The sequence below is a fragment of the Aquila chrysaetos genome, chromosome 26 (assembly GCF_900496995.4).
Source record: "Aquila chrysaetos chrysaetos chromosome 26, bAquChr1.4, whole genome shotgun sequence".
Lineage (NCBI taxonomy): Eukaryota > Metazoa > Chordata > Aves > Accipitriformes > Accipitridae > Aquila > Aquila chrysaetos.
In genome coordinates this window covers 15,019,637-15,036,069 of record NC_044029.1, presented here as the reverse complement: position 1 = coordinate 15,036,069, position 16,433 = coordinate 15,019,637, and the positions used below count along the sequence as shown (strand labels likewise).

At 39.8% G+C, this 16,433-nt stretch overlaps 1 protein-coding gene across 1 annotated transcript in view; it reads left to right on the top strand.

The window, feature by feature from the left end:
• MYRFL (myelin regulatory factor like) overlaps positions 1-16,433 on the top strand; it is a 54,329-nt gene that overhangs the window by 26,920 nt on the left and 10,976 nt on the right. Inside the window, exons 17-25 of the mRNA XM_030003184.1 lie at positions 578-649; positions 763-809; positions 930-1,094; positions 5,710-5,784; positions 8,039-8,126; positions 8,339-8,413; positions 10,495-10,603; positions 12,643-12,717; positions 12,811-13,799. Coding sequence (XP_029859044.1) covers positions 578-649; positions 763-809; positions 930-1,094; positions 5,710-5,784; positions 8,039-8,126; positions 8,339-8,413; positions 10,495-10,603; positions 12,643-12,717; positions 12,811-12,897 — 793 coding nt within the window. The 3' untranslated portion in view covers positions 12,898-13,799. The remainder of the gene's footprint in view (positions 1-577; positions 650-762; positions 810-929; positions 1,095-5,709; positions 5,785-8,038; positions 8,127-8,338; positions 8,414-10,494; positions 10,604-12,642; positions 12,718-12,810; positions 13,800-16,433) is intronic.

Genomic DNA, 16,433 nt, shown 5'->3' with positions numbered 1-16,433 from the left:
TGTATCTTGGTGGCTCGTGCTACAGGCGCAAAGCTGGACTCGTGAGACCCTGCATGTTTTGTGCAATCATTCTGTGCCGAAGTACAATTTCTGATGTGCAGAGTGATTCTGTTGGGTGAAATGAAGCTGGACTTGTTCCCAGTGTGGTGGGCAGTCCTGTGACTCTGAAAGTTTTACTTGTGACATTGGACTTGTGGAAAGGAAAGTATGCTCTGGACTTCTGAGATTGCCATTTTCTGTTTCCAGTCCAAAAACCCACGGATTACAATCTCTCTGTGAACTGAGTACTTTGAACTGGTGTTGTGATTCTATTTACAATGGAAAACTGACCATATTTTGTGTTGAATACAAGTATATGTGTATATACATATATACAAGTATACGAATACAATACTGTATACAAGTATCTGATCTAAACCCCATTAAATTCAGTTGGAATTTTTCCCACTAAAGGGAAAGTGATCAGATAATTAACTCTTACATTACTACATTTGGACAAGGTGCTGTCAAGGTGTTATTCATATTATGTTACATAAGAAGATGGATGTAAATCTACAGAATAATTCTCTTTCTACAGTGCTTTGACAATATCAACCCTATATTTACTTAGCATTCATGACAGACGTTTTGAAAATCATCCGATTTACAGGCAAGTAGTTAAATTTGTGTTAGTGAATTAGAATTAGTACTAGATTGTGGACCAAGCTGTTTTGGTCCTCAACTCTGATGTCCATTTCTTAATGAATTGTTTTTCTTCATCAGCAGTACCTCAAGTTCTGTTCTACTCTCTCCCTCTGCCACTACAGCAGGTACTGTATCTCTGTTGGTCTGCATACACGTAAGAGGCTTTCAATTTCTGTGCTATTATAAAATGCCAATAGACACATAGCACTAGTGAGAATTGTGTCTTTTGTTTTTTTTGCCTTTAGCATTGCAGGGGGAAAGCACAATTTCTCAGAGCACGCAACCCATCAGCAGGATCCCTGAAGTGAATTTCTGTGACATTTTGCCTTGTGACAAGGTCTATTGTTGTCCAATTCATCAACCAAAAGTCAGATCTCTAAGTTACGAGAAAACCAATGCAAAGGAGAAACGTAAGTTGAAGCATTAATTTCTATTATTTACCATTTAAGTAAAGACTATATGAAGAGTGTGGGGGAAGGGGCAAGAATCTTGAAAGGTAGTTAGCTTCCTACAAAAAAGCCTAGTCCAGAGGACTTAAAAAATCCTGATATAACTAATCATCGCTGCAGTCAATATGTTTTTGGAAAATCTGGCCTGGTTACCTTTAAGAATTTTGGGTCCTAAGATGTTTTGTCAGGTGTCACTGTTCTGCCTGGCCATTCATGGTAAATGATTTCATGTGAACCAGAAAGTCACTAATCCCTTTAATTAACCTTTGTCTGTAGTTGGACAGGAGTTGATTGTGGGAAGTGGAGGGTGAATTAACAGATGTAAAAAAAAAAAAAAAAAAAAAAGCCAAAGCACTTAATGGTGTCACAGGTGGTGATACTACATCTTTTCTGTGGGCAGAGACAGAAATTCAACTGCCACAAAACATAAAACTGAGAATTAAAACTCTGCTCACTCAGGCAGGGTTTTTGAGTAATGTTATTTGAAGGCAGAGCTCTGTGAAATAAATTACTTTTACTGGAATGAATTCTCTTTCAGCTATTGTCTGCCAGATGTTATGTGTGTAATATATGAGTAGGTGTATTGTTTACAACTTTTATAATATTTATAAGAAAGAGTTTAAATATAAAGGTATGCACAAGTTGTTGGAATCTGTATTCCTCTTTCCCAGACCTTAACATTGGCAATGTCGGGAAGCAAGCGTTAATATTACTAAACCCAGCAGTCGTACTCTTCCTTTCTTGGCCTTGGGAACAATTCTTGCACCAACCACAGTTAACAAGTTGAGGTGAAATTGGGGACGGATGCAGTTCAGCCTCTGAAACACAAATGTCTGCCAGGGCCGGCATTGCCGATCGCTGTGACACTCTTATCTATCACATCAGCTGTTCCAGTGGGATTCACCCACTGGCCATTCTTTATACTGGAAAGTGCTGTTGTCCCCAGACAAGCTGCGGGTAAGTGGTCCTTGCGATTCTTGTGATTAGTGCTGCAGTAAGCCCTGTGGCAGATACAGCTCAATACAGCGCTTTCAAGAGGTCGTACCTAAGTGATTTGTATTGCTCTGAAGCCTGAAAGAGTGTTGATTAATTAAAAAGATGTTAATCTCATTTACAAATGAGGGAGCTGTAGACGAATGAAAATGAAATATGAAAACCTTCTATCCCCAGCTGACTGCTTTTGATATTAGGTGGAAAGAGAAGATAAGAATAAACACAAAGCATTACCTTCTCAAGGTCTTATGCTCCAAATAGCATTAAATGTGGATCCAAGAGTGAAAAATCAGCACAGTACACAAGCTACTGAAAGATTTCAGATCTGCACAAGTTTAATGAAGCTGAATGTATCCCCAGATGGAAGGTAACAATGTCAATATGAAATCCAAACAGAAGGAAAACCAACAAGCTGCTTAATGTAGCTGTAGCCAAGATAAATGAGAAGGAAAATGTTTTCAGAACAAAAAGCTAAGAGTTAAATATGGGGAATAATTAAGATAAACAGTGAATATTTTAGAATCAGCTGACTAGCCTGATTCACAGAAAGATAAAACTATTTGAAATCACAGTTGAATTAAATGCTAATTTAGGAGTTCATCTTTAACAGACCTTTTACTGTTCCACTATGTGGTACCTGAATTCTGTGGGTGCAGGCTACTGCTGAGTGCATCCATTGTAACTCCTAATCCCTTGCACCTCAGATTTGTTGAGGAGATGGCTGTTAGGAGTGTTCAAGTAGAAAAAAAAACATTCATAAACAAGACAAAGTTTATTAAACAAAAGTTCAGCATGTCTTTATGTAGTCTAGTTTGATGTGGCCTTTTTTCCTCATACTTCATTTGTCTTAAGAACTCGTTTCTCTGAAGGATTTAGACTTTTAACTGAGCAGCGTGAATACCCTTCAGCATCTGGGCTTTTTCTTCTCTCTGCTTCCATGCCATTAGTGCTCATCGCTCGCCCCTTTGCGTTAAGCATCACTGATAACCAGGGACTGGTCTTACTTTCTCTGAGTGTTGTTTCTCACTGCTGGCTCTCCCCTCACAATAAAAGCTTGGTGAGGATTTTGGTCAAAGCTGCTGGATATTGGTCAACTTAATGCATTTGCGTTTATTGCCTTTGGATGGTAATTAACGGATTTGTAGCAAGGTACCACCACCACAAGAAATCATCAGCAGGTTTTTTCCACGCTGCTTATAGAATATTACGACTCATGTGAGTTAAAACCAGAAAGTGCTTGAGGGAAAAAAAAAAAAAGGATACCACATTTATTGGATGAGTTTATCTGAATCTTATCTGGAGATAATGGTTGTCCTCATTATATTCTGGTCATGCTCGTACTTTTATATTTGTTATTGCATTGGATCTTCACACCCCACACGGGCCTTTGAGAAAGCCCTCCGAGGTACTCTATGTGACTGAGTGGAAGTTTACCACAACGTATTGAAGGCTTCTACGGTGGTTTTGGGGGGTTCTTGGTGTTCCCAGTTGGCAACTTGAGCTCCAAATAAAAAAAACCATCAGGGTTCAGTTTTCTACATTTTGTTTGGATTGCATCACCTTAAAGGACAATGAAATAGTAATTTTATGACAAGTAAAAAAAAACAAGTAAAAATGAATTTCTGTACTGGTTACTGACTTAGTTTAAATAGTTGAAATCTTAGTGAAGTAAATCTGTCTTCATCCTAGTTTTTATACAAAATTCTGATAACCACTTAGTGCTTTCTTCCATCATCTGCAAAAGAATCACAGTATTGAATGTTTAGTAATTCAGAGTGTTTAATAAATATTCCTGCCAACACTTGCACGGCTGAACTATTTTATCTACAGGGAGAACATTTTTCTTTCAGTGAGCAATCTTTTACCTTTACCAGGGGATACAGATTTTCTTACAGAATAGTTCTCTGTTAATGAAAATGCAAAATGGCAGGGAACGTTTAATGCATTGCTAACATATCTAGACCATTAAGGGAAAACAGAAGAAAGTGGAAGGAAGATGTGACAACTAGTTTGTAAATTAAAAGGGAGTATGAGAGAACAAATAGGCTTTTTTTAGATCTGCCTCAAGACCTACTGTACATGTATAACCGATCGCATGGTTCAGTGGCCATTTGTCTAGGTGTGTGGAACAGTATAAAGAAATGGGACAGCAGATGACTACTAAGTGCAAGAGTTACTACCTGAGTTGGCAGAACTGGTAGATCTGTATGTTGAGCAATTAAATAGAAAATGGATTCAAGGAATAACTGGCAGCAGTATCACAAATTCGTAACAAAACACAAAAATGATGGAAGTCCCGAGGATGATTTTGCATTGCATTGCTTCTGGGCCCTTGGATTCTAGTTGTTCATGTTGTTCCATGCTCTCGATCACCTACTAGCGTGAGAAGAGTCTGGATTTTCTTATTTCCCAATACTGAAATGAAAACCAAAATCTGGAATGAATAAGGAAACAGTAAGGTCAATGCAGCTGTCTTGTTTCAATCTCAGCGAAATAATGCATTTTGATCCTTTCTTTTGTAAAATAAATTTTTATATAATGAAACAGTGACTTCTGTTCTAAACAGTCATTTTGAAATCAGAATGTTTCCTTTGGAAAACGCAGGAATGGAGCACCTTGGTATTCTAGAAATACGTGATTCTGGTGTTTTTTTTTTTTTTTTTTTTTTTTTTTCTTTCTCCACAGATTAAATGGTATTTGATGAAGCATGTTAGTTTAGGCAAGATCAACATTTCTCAGTGCCAGCTTATTGGTACCATGTCTCTGGACAGAGTCTTGGCTGGCAATTAGTGTAAAAGCACAGGAATAGCTTTAAACCATTTCCCCTGGGCTTGAAGGGCTTTCTGCCTCCCCCCAGGTTGTACTATGTGATGATTATTCAAAAGATCTTTTAAAGTTCATTTTTCTAGAGAAGTGCTATGAAAATTAATAGGATTAAAAAAATAAAAAAATCAGCTTATATTTCCCAGCCTAGTTCAATGTCTGACATTACAGAGGTGACAATCAGTGAACATGGCGATCATGTTGTTAGACCTGTGTATTACCCTCTTTAATTTGGTGACTCACCCTTCTCCCTGTGAAGTACCGCGTCTCACTTGGGGCCGTCCTCAGTGTCTTGCATCTCACATTCAAACAGCGAGGTTACTCCCCGGCCTAGGTTTGCGTGGCAGATGCTTATTCTTACTAAGACTATTTTCTCACTGATAAGAGAGATGTGGCTTTATGATCAGATTTGTGCTGAAGTGCCTGACTGGATCTTGACGTTCACTTTGGCTCTCTATTATAACAATTGGTGATATTCTGTGTGTGGGATGAAATCTTCTCTCTTAGGCTATTTTTTGATATGTTTTAGATATCCTGTAGAATTTCAAAAGCTTGTTTCTTGTTACCTACAAATTTCTTTTGACTGTATATATCTGCTTCTGAAAAGAGGTGCTTTGTATTTTAAAGGTTTCTCTTGTGGTTACGCATGCCTTTATCCAAGAGAGAATTAAGAAAACATCTTCTGGTATTGTATTCATATTTTGCTGTTACAAGTTTGCAAGGCTAACTTGGGGACCTTTGTACATACATCCTTTCACAGGAAACAGAAGTGACATGTTACCTGAACGAGATCCAGTCAAAAAATCTAATGGAAGACCTGATCTTGGAAATGACTGTAAGTCCCATATTTTTTTAAAATACTATTGGAATGTATACTTGTATAACTTCAAAGAGTTACTTTTAGGCTTGGAATTCTGCTGCTGGAATTTAGAGAAGTTTCATTTATAACTGGTCGTTATAGAGAATTAGCACTTAGGAATCTATTAAATACCTGTGATTTGCTATAATTTTCTTGTCATTCCAATTTATTCTTATGTCTTCATTAGGTTTTTATAGACATTCTGGCTGCCCTCTCTAGAGAGTTCTTAGACTTGGCTTCAGATGCAATAAAACGACAAGTGATATTTTTCTTGACAGGGACTAAAATCTTGTGAGGTGCTCAACACGGCAAACCCTTATACAGCAAAATACGTAAGGATATGAGTGTAGTATGAGTGTAGTATTTGTGTGCAGGCAATGCACGATACAGTGTTAAGGAAGAGTTTGGGGTTTGGCTCCGTTGACCTAGTGGATTAAAAACATCAGCTGCTGATGGGGGCCATCTCTACCTTAGGATGCTGACACTGCCTGCATCAGTGGAGATGAAATGAAGTTCTTCAACACAAGAGTTTTGGCTTGATTTCAGGCTGCCCTTTTAGTGACTGCGCACTGCTGTCAGAGCCAGTCTGGGCTGAAAATATTGATTCTTTCCCGTGAAGATGAGTATCTGCTGATTACATATGTTATAATGGCATGCTCTGGCATACGTTCAGTATGAGCAGGATTATGCCTTCTATTTTCTGTTTAAGCGGATGCTCTGTTTTAAGGTTTGGTTTTTTTATAAATATTTGATTAAAGATTAGGCAATATTTGGATGATAAAACACCTGTATGCTGGCACGCGCTTAGAGTAGTTTGCTACCCAGGGCCACGTGAGGAGTAGAACACAGGCTCTGCTTGTTGCCTGGGTATGCCCCAGTGGGATGATCTGGGAAAAATCATTCCCCTTTGGATTTTTTTTTTTTTTCCACATGGCTACACACCTCAGAAAAGGGCCTCTGTGGCATTACTATGACGCACGTTTTAACGAGATGCTGTGTCACAGGGAAATGTTCTTCTGTGCTAGTTCTTTGAGATGAGCATGCTCAATTTCCCTCTGCCACTTGAGCATATGTGTGGATATTTGCACGCTGAAAGTTAAGTATATCCTGCCAGACAGATGTTTTCTAATCAGAGCGCAGGTCAGCCTACAATCACGCAGTTTCTCTGCAAAGCAGGGAACTGCTGCTGTAGACCAGAAACACAAAACCAGCGTTCACAGCGCGATGCGAAGAGCAGGCTCAGGTCTCGGAACCGGGTCCTCCCGGTGCTTTCTGCACCGCGCTGCAACGCTTAAAATGTCGATGCTGTAGGCAACAGCCGGAGTCTGTCCATCTGCCGGTGGCCCACGCATCCCCTCCATGACCTGGGCCTTCCCCAAACCCTCGGCGGGTGAGCCGAGGTCCACTCCTGGGGATTAAACCTGTCCAGCCCCCTCTGTTTGCGGGTCCTCCACAGTTCAGACTGAAGTGGGCTGGTTTAGGGGTCCGAGGTGCTGCAGGTCCCAACTACGGACCTGCCGCTGATGGGATGCCCTAGAGGTATCCAGGAGAAATAAGCTTTTTGGCATGCGGTGGTTCCTAGGCCAGCTGTGAAAGCAGAAGCTGTGCTGCTGTGTTGGCACACCGGTTCTTGCCGCCTAACTCTCCGCGGGGTTAATCTGCCTCTGGGAAGAGCCACGCCATCGTGGCTATACTCTTCATCCTCTGTGTAGAATACTACAGAACTCTCGAGTTCCTGCAAGTTCAAGGCAACATTTTATGAAGAAATTGTAATATTCCTTAGAGTTAGGTAGTTCTCCCGCACACAGGATTAGAAACAATTTTTGCTGCATTCCAAATTATTTCTCTCAGCAAAGATAATGTTTTTCAAATTAACGTTTACTCGCATGAGCATGGCTTCTAGTATATTAAAATGAACATTGGCACATTTGTATTCTACCTGGACTGCCGTCAAAATAGCCTTCAATGTCTGCCCAAAAGAAAATGTTACAACGTTAGGTGCCCAGGATATTTGTCCTTGTAAATCAAACAAGGATCTTATTTCCCCTGTAATGGCAGAATGAAGGTAATCAACCAGAGGCTTTTTACTGAGCGCTAATTTAGACCTGCAGCAGCTCCTGTGATGGCAAGCAAGGGAGTAGATGCCACTGTATTAACTGCAATTTTATTATGCTCTTCTCTAAGATTTCTGACATAATCAAGAATAAAACAGTATTCTTCATATTTTTAGGGATTGATACAACAATCAGTTCTATACAGATTTTGGAAACTCAGCAAAGCATTGACAATCGCTATTGCAGTAAAAATCTACAGTGCAGGTAGGTAAATTGTTTCATTATGCTTTGTTATGGTGGAATAAAATACCATTGATTTGGCTGGCTCCTTCTCACAATCGTTTACTCTAGCTTGCAGAAGCTTTTTTCTACATTTTCGTAATTTTTTTCTTTTAAAATTTAAATGCAATTTCCATGTGTTTGCAAAGATACCGTCTATCTCGAAATCCTGTGTGTGTTAATGCTGCCTTTTTCAGGTCCGGAAATTACAGCTATATTATTCCTGTTAACAAATACACACCCATGGATGTAGAAATCTCACTGGAAATAAAGTAAGTACAATTAAAGATAATACATACATAATAACAGTGGTTCGTTTTTTGGATCATAATTTTTGCCTGATTTCTATTGTGACACAAATTTGTCCCTATTCAGAGGAGTGGGACAAATCTATGCACAACTAAGTTCTTAATGTAGACCTTTGGGTAGATCCTTTGCTGTAGTGTAGGCCCAATACTGCTTTCCGCCCAATAACGATTTCACCCATTGATTCAGATATTAAAATTCAGTAGTCTTAAGGTTCAGTCTAATAATCATTTGAGCAGACATTAGCAGGATTGTGGCCTTTGGCCTAGGGATTTGATTCTTTTTTTCTGTTTTTTGGTGTAGAGAAATATTGTTAGGAACATACATAAATAACTCCAGAGAACACCTTTTTTTGGTCTCTTGCGCCAAGCCCTGTAAAAGGATATTCTTGTACAGGAACCTCTGGTAGCGCATAAAATTGTGACTTGCAGCAGACTTACTCCTCTCAGCAGGTATTTTCTCCTCAAATAAAAGCCTAGCTCCACCGTGTTCTCCCAGAAATAACAACTCCTTTGTTTTGGGGTTCTTCCCGGAGAAAGTCCAATGATAGCCAGGAGAGCTGCCAAACACTCCGCTTGATGACACTTCATGACCCCAGTCTCTCCAAGAAAGGGCTTGGTGAAGTCTTTGGTCTTTGGGTCCAGTCTTTTGATCTTGAATGTTATCCTTGTAAACATCTGCCTTTTTCAGATAAGAGGAAATGTAACACTACTCCTGAAGTGCCTGCTTGTTTTCTACAGCCACTGCAAATTTGTCTTTTAGGTGTATGCCATTATAATCTAATAATACAGCCCCCCCATGTAGGGATTAATATATCATACTCAGAGTTTCACTGAAGCAGTTACTGAATTTATTTTGGATATTGGTTTGTGGTTTGGGGGGAGGGGGATTTTCAATATATCCCTTTTCTATATACTTTCACTAAACAAACCACAAAATTAAAAAAATCAAAATACTTAACAAAGCCCAAACAAATTTGTTTTACTGCTGTGTCCAAATACTGCAAGATACTGTAAATACTTCAAAAATTTGGAAAACCTTTATGCCTGCTGAATAAAATCAAATGAAACCAACACACATCACTAATAGCCTGTCTAGGACAGAGAATCTGCCACATATGAATTACATGCATTAAAATTGCTGTTTCTTAGAACACCTTGTTAATGTTGTGAAAACACATTTTGTTGGGGGGTGTTTCATTGTTCCCCACAGCATAAACTAGAAATGTTCGTGTCACCTTTTCCCCACCTTCTGCTTTCATTTTTTCTGCTAGCCATTGCCATATCCGAGTTCCTTTGGATCTCCAAGGCATTTTTGTTTGTTTATGCTCTTCTCAAAAAAGCCATCTGGTAGGCTGGGAAGTGCTGGAAACTCTCTCTAGGGATAGTTTGGAGAAGATATGACCACAATGTCCTTGCTGTTGAAGAGTTCTGAATGAAATTCTGTTTACCACTGCTTTCCAAGACACAGTCTGGGATATTTGTACTTCTTTTTAATGATATATTTGCACTTCTTTTTAATGATATATTTGCATGTGTACAGTGGCAAATGGGAGTTACTTATATAGGTCCCTGTTTTAAGGATTATTATGGGGTGGTATTCCATAAAACTGAGGTTGTGTTAGATGCCCCGGTACCCTCTGGCACAGGTATATTATGCCTAGGCTTGATGTAAGCCATGCAACTCAAGCATGTCGTGACCATCACTTCTTATACAAAGTCATATACAATAGCTTCTAATAAGAACATTCTTAAGGTTTGAGGAAGTATAGTGTACATTTCTAGATTTATCTTAACAACTGTAAAGATCACCCATATTTCCCAGTGCAAAACATCCTCCATTCATGGGAGAGAATGGGACCAGATCAGAGGTTGGTGGCTTAGGTTTATCTCCTTCGTATCAGCCAGTGAAGTAAGCTCCTCTGCTTTATTTCTCCACAATTCAATTCTTTGGATTTTTTCCCCCTATATGTATATTGTATTTATATATATGATTATTCTATTTAAGAGCAATGGGATAGATCCTTATTTTTCTCTGTTTCTTGAAGCACCACAGAACCAGTAATTATATTTCTCTGCAAAGTCACATTTGGAAATTATTGCTCCTATTATTCTTCAAGCCAAAACAGTAGGAAGGATTTCCTAGAAACCACACAGGTAAGATTTTTGCAGCAATACTCTGGCTTGTGGGGATCATTTTTATAAAATTAATGGCTGCAAAATTCTGATCTTGGTTATGGTAGTAGAAATCCAAACAGTACTTTGAGTCTGCCGGTCGTAGCTGGCTTTGGCATGACCATAATGAGATGCAACCCTTTTGTAGGAGTCAATTTTCTGCTGACTTTTATAAAAATCTAGTGACACTCCGCAAGGACAGTTTTTAGTCTGCTTCAGCCTAACTCACCACTGTAACTTGTATCTCCAGAGATACTTAAGAAATGGGGGTACTTCTCACCCAGGGCCTTAGGAGACAGAGTCCTCCAAACTCTCATCTACTCTACTGTTTCCATTATTGTCTTATGGGTAATGAATTCCAGTTTTTAAGTCTTGAATTCACTGGAAACAATGGTAGTATTCCCCTTTATTTCTGTGTGAACAGGAGTTTACCAATAAATCTCTCTCAGGAAAATTCTTCATTGTAAAAGCAAGAGGTGTTTACGTGTCATTCTCTGGATTGCCTCAGCGGGAATAAATGCTGCTAAAACATGTTAGCTTTTCCCAGTAAAAAAATATTTGGAGACTGGATCTTGCAAACTTTTGATTATCTCCAGTAAATTGATGAAGGCCTTAAACTCCCTTCAGATTCTCTGGAAATATAAGACTCTTTCAGGGCCTTGATTTGTCCACATTGCTTGAAAATGCTTATTCTGGCTGAAACGGTAGGAAAGGCAGAAGCAAGGATAGTAGCGATTTTAAACACATTGTAGGAGAAACCTCCCTGAATTTGGAAGTAATTTCAGAGTTGTCTTTAGATTTCTGATGTATGTTGCCATATGTGATATGTTCTTAATTGACTTGAAATTACTTTTTTTGGTGCTTTGTCAAATTCGAGCTGCCCCCACCCTTAAGCTGACTTTCTGATCAACTTTTCAAATGTCTTTGCAAAAAGTTACGGGCTTCTCTGCTACTGCTGTAAAACCATCAGAAAGCCAAAATTGTCCAAGTTTTGACCTGTCTACCATAATCCAACAGAATTGAAATTAAGAGAGTTTCACAATGCAGAAGTATCCTTGAAGCTTACTGCCAAAACTGGTCAAAGAGATTTCCTGCGTCAACCTGAAATCCACATCAAAAGGCTAAAGCTAACTAGCCTCCAGCAGCAGGGAGCATTCAGGTTTGATGTGACTTGGAATAGAAATGCTGCCTCGTTGAAGAGGGTTTTTTTCCCAAGAGGATTTTCCCAGGGACTGGAAGGCTTATTGCCTACCAAAGGGCAGGACAGCAATCATTTGGACTCAGCGGTCTCACATAAGTTGTATCACGTGAACGTATCATCTCCAATAGAGAGAATGTGTCAGAAAGCGAAGGGGGGAGGGAAAGATGGAGTTGAGACACTAGAAACTGATGAAATAAAAGTTACCATGGATCATCAGGCTAAAAAGAGGTGAAGATTGAATTTTATTTTATTCAATGTAGCATAAACATTTCAGATACAAAATATGTTAATTTTCTTTGTACATGGCGGGACACCGCAATCAAAAATAGCGTGAAATCTTGCCTGCATCTGTTTTTGAAATACTGAGTGGAGACGCTACCTCTATCTTTGGAATACAGAGAGGACCTTTCACTGCCTTCTGAGGACTACTGAAGTTGCTGTTTCAAAATCAGCAGAATTGCCATTTGCTACTATTTCACCTTAAAGCTCTTTGGCCACCTGGCACATCAGGAACAATCCCTCTTTGTTGTGGGATTTGCTTGGAAAACGAGAGAGGGAGTTCGGTTATCCAGAGCCAGCCGAGTGTCGGTGGGAGGCAGCTGTCTGTCAGTGCCCGAGCAGAGCTGATCAGAGCAAACCCGCGCTCGCAGGGTTTCAAGTCAGCACTTTGTCTTTAAATACCCTGACTATAGCTATCAAGTCTTGTTACCGTAATTACTTCGCACTGCATTTGCCAATGAAATGTTTCCAGAGCCTATCCTTCTCTCCAATTTAATGGGAAATAAGGTTATCTAATCTCTCCCTCTCATTTATCATCTAGGGACGTCAGCATATTTGGACTCTCCCCGTAGCTAACCTGTATGACAGCGCATACTATTTCCGTGTAGCTGCACCGGTAAGCCTCTTCAAATGGCAACACAGCAAAAGACAAATAGCGTTTGAACTGAGAGGAGATCCTATATGAATGTCCTTTATTTTTCTTCTGCAGGGTTTTGCAGGCTGCTCGACAGATCCTTATTTTGCTGGAATGTTTTTTACTGATTACTACTTCTATTTTTATCGGCAGTGTAACTAAAATGTCGCTGATCATTCTATTCTTTGGGGAAAAGACAAGGAAGCTCTTGATATGAAAAAGAGACTTGTGAATGGCCCTGGATATTTTTTTAAACCTCTTGCTGAGTTGTATGGCACCTTCTTTTTTGTTTCACTTTTAAATTAAAAAGAAAAGGAGAAAAATGAAGTGTTTGACAACAACCATAGCTCTGCATTTCCAGGAACTGTTTCTAAAAGGATGTGAGGCAATGGAGTATATGACGTGTAAATAAATAATCCCATTGATCATAGTGAAGTTATATGATATTGTACATATAGCAGACAAGAACAAACGGGTAGGAGCTCTGCTGAGCTGGGATACACTCCAGTCCTCAGAAGATGGTAAGATAATAAAATGTTATTTGCAGTCAGGAGACCTGCTTCTGTCCTACAGGCATATACCTCCTTTTAGTATCTGCTGCCCTTTATTTATATATAAATCTACTTTTTTTCCCCCTAACAAAACCAAAAGCAAACAAAACTTTGAGAGAGAAATGTGGCACTGTGCAAACGCCCTCTAAAATAAGTGCTGTAAATTAGGGAACAACAGGTCAATTCTACGGTGTGTGTAAGTATTTCCATTTCAGAAAGCAGTACCATCATTACCATTACAATTGTGTGATTTAACGTCACTGCTGCTGTTTGAATGAGATATGTTTCAGCTACCCTTTTTATTTTTTTTTAACTGTACAGCAGGAATGAACTATTTACTCCTAAGTTCAGGTTATTTTTTTCTTGGTGTCTGTGATTTGTGCTAGTGTGATGAAAAAACAGAAATATTTGAGAAGACTAATGTCTTGCCTGCACAGCTTTCTAAGATGGATGTGGGTACACACTTGCATGGGAGAAATCTTTCTGTTTACATTTAGGAAATACATTTTTAAGGTAAAGCTATTTGAATGAAATTTCACATTAGTTGCTCAGACAGAAGGAAAACAGATGTGAAAACCAAGTACAGTATCAATAGTGTTGTGGGGTATGTTTAGAGCAATCATTCATTTTGTGTAGAGAAGAGAAAGTAAATATAATGGAGAGACTGTAGGCTTTTAAAGATTTATAATGTAAAAGTTACATTTGAATAACCTTACTCTGAATGAAATTCTGTATTTAGCAGTGAAAGGGAAACATTAGGAGGAAAAATTAATCTCTACAAAAGAGCTGACTACAGTCTTTGTAAACACCGATGTGTCATGATTGTATATTTATTGCCTGACAATATGATGGGAGAGTTTAATTTGTTTCTATGCTTTCATTTGGCATTTCTTTTGTCACTATTTTTGGATTTCCTTTAAGGATGACCTTCTCACTGTGGTTTTTTTTTTTTTTTTTTTTTAAGATATGCATGTTTCAGTTGGGGTTAACTGCAACATCCGTGGATTTTTTTGCCTTAAATGACTCACTGCTTTGACCTTAAACATATAAGGGTTTGGTTTGGGGGTTTTGTTTGTTTGTTTGTTTTTTGTTTGGTGGTGGTTTTTTTTTTTTTTTCGCCCTGGGAAGTATTTATGGTGTAGACCGCATGTTCTGTAATATCCCAGAGACTAACTGGACTTGGAACTCTGGATCCAAAAGCATCAGAAGTTTGTGCCTTTTTTTTTTTTTTTATGGTCCATACTTAAGGGTGAGTCCTAAGAAGTGTCACCAGGCCACAGATGATAACGCATATGCATTTTGAACAAAAATTGTGCCTTTCTAGACCCACGTGGTTTTCATCACACTGTTTGGGGTTGAAATACTCTTCCCAGTGGCACAGAGCACTGCAGTAGGAGAATGTAAGCTCCCGGTGTTTCCTGTCATCAAAAACTGCCTGTGATTAGTGTCTGGGATGAGATGCATGCGGGATAGGAACTATTTTCTTTGTGAAAAAGCTTGTGGTGCTTCTATTACACATTACTTCACCCATTCAAGAATTTTCAACTAGTTCTTTACTCCTGTCATCCATTTTCCGTAAGGTACTCTTGAAGATTTTAGTCAGATTTAAGATGACAAGTTGCTGTACAGAGGCCGTGTTCTAACATGTCCGTGGAAACAAAAATCCACCTTGGCAAAAGCTAAGGAGGAACTGGCAGAAATGAAATACTTTGCATTGAAAAAACTGTGATAAATAGTGTTCAGCCTCCTGAGAGAATCTGTGAATGACAATGAGCTGTGAAAGACTTTTTTAGATGGGATGACATATTAACAGTAGTGTTTTGATCATTTTAAATGGGGACCAGATGACTTCTTCCTGTTTGTGACACTAATTATATTGGGGTTACCACTGAATGAGTTAGTGGGTCAGGAGGGCAGGAGAAAATACTGGTAATGTAACAGAACCCTGAGCATCCGTGAACATGCCCTGGTTTTTCCATCTAGAAGTTTAGTCCAGTTAAAAAAGTAAAACTTTGCTATTTGCCTGGGATTTCACATACGCCGGGTCCAAAAGTGCAAGAGAAGAAGATACCTGATGTAACGATTCAACCTATACTTGCATTATGGCTCATTTTTCTGAGAGTCAGCCAGGTGCTTGGTCACCTGGGAATCCCAGAAGAAGTTTTAATTCTCCTTCCCCCTGGCTAATGTTTTCAGAATACATGGAATTGCTAGGCATGTGCTGGCTGGCTGCACAGTGCGTGTACAGCGGGTTCAACAAGCCCAAAGAGTATCAGCCTGTACGGATTTTGGCTGGGATAGAGTTAACTTTCTTCAGAGTAGCTTGTATGGGGCTATATTTTGGATTTGTGCTGAAAACAGCATTGATAACACAGAGATATTTCAGTTACTTCTGAGCAGTGCTTACACGGCGTCAAGGCTTTTCTGCTTCTCAGACTGCCCTGCCAGCCAGCAGGCTGGGGGGGCACGAGAAGTTGGGAGGGGACACAGCTGGGACAAGGGATATTCCAGTCCATAGGACGTCATGCTCAGTATATAAAGCTGAGGGAAGAAGAGGGAACGGGGGACGTTCAGAGTGATGGCGTTCATCTTCCCAAGTCACCGTTACGTGTGATGGAGCCCTGCTGTCCTGGGGATGGCTGAACACCTCTCTGCCCATGGGAAGTGGGGAATGGATTCCTTGGTTTGCTTTGCTTGCGTGCACGGCTTTTGCTTTACCTATTAAACTGTTTTTATCCCAGCGCACGAGTTTTCTCACTTTTGATTCTCTCCCCCACCCCAGCGGGAGGAGTGGGCGAGCGGCTGGGTGGGGGTTGGCTGCCTGCAGGGGTTAAACCACGACACGGCCCCACCAGATGTACGGCGGGTGATGTGCACGCCCAGATTTTGGTCCATGTTGGTGTGGAAATATGGAAGCTCTAGGAATGATTCCCACTCCCGTATCTGCTGAGCCTTCGCTTTCCTGTGTTTGGGGAGGTGGAACTCAGCTTGACACCACTGGACTGGTGACATTCTCCACCTCGTGCAGTCCTTCTCCCTTGTACCACACTGAACTAGCACTGCTGTAGAATACCATGGGGAAAACATGGCCGGCAGCATTTTCTGTCCTGAACAACTAAAGGAAGTATGGATTGACTTTTCCAAATG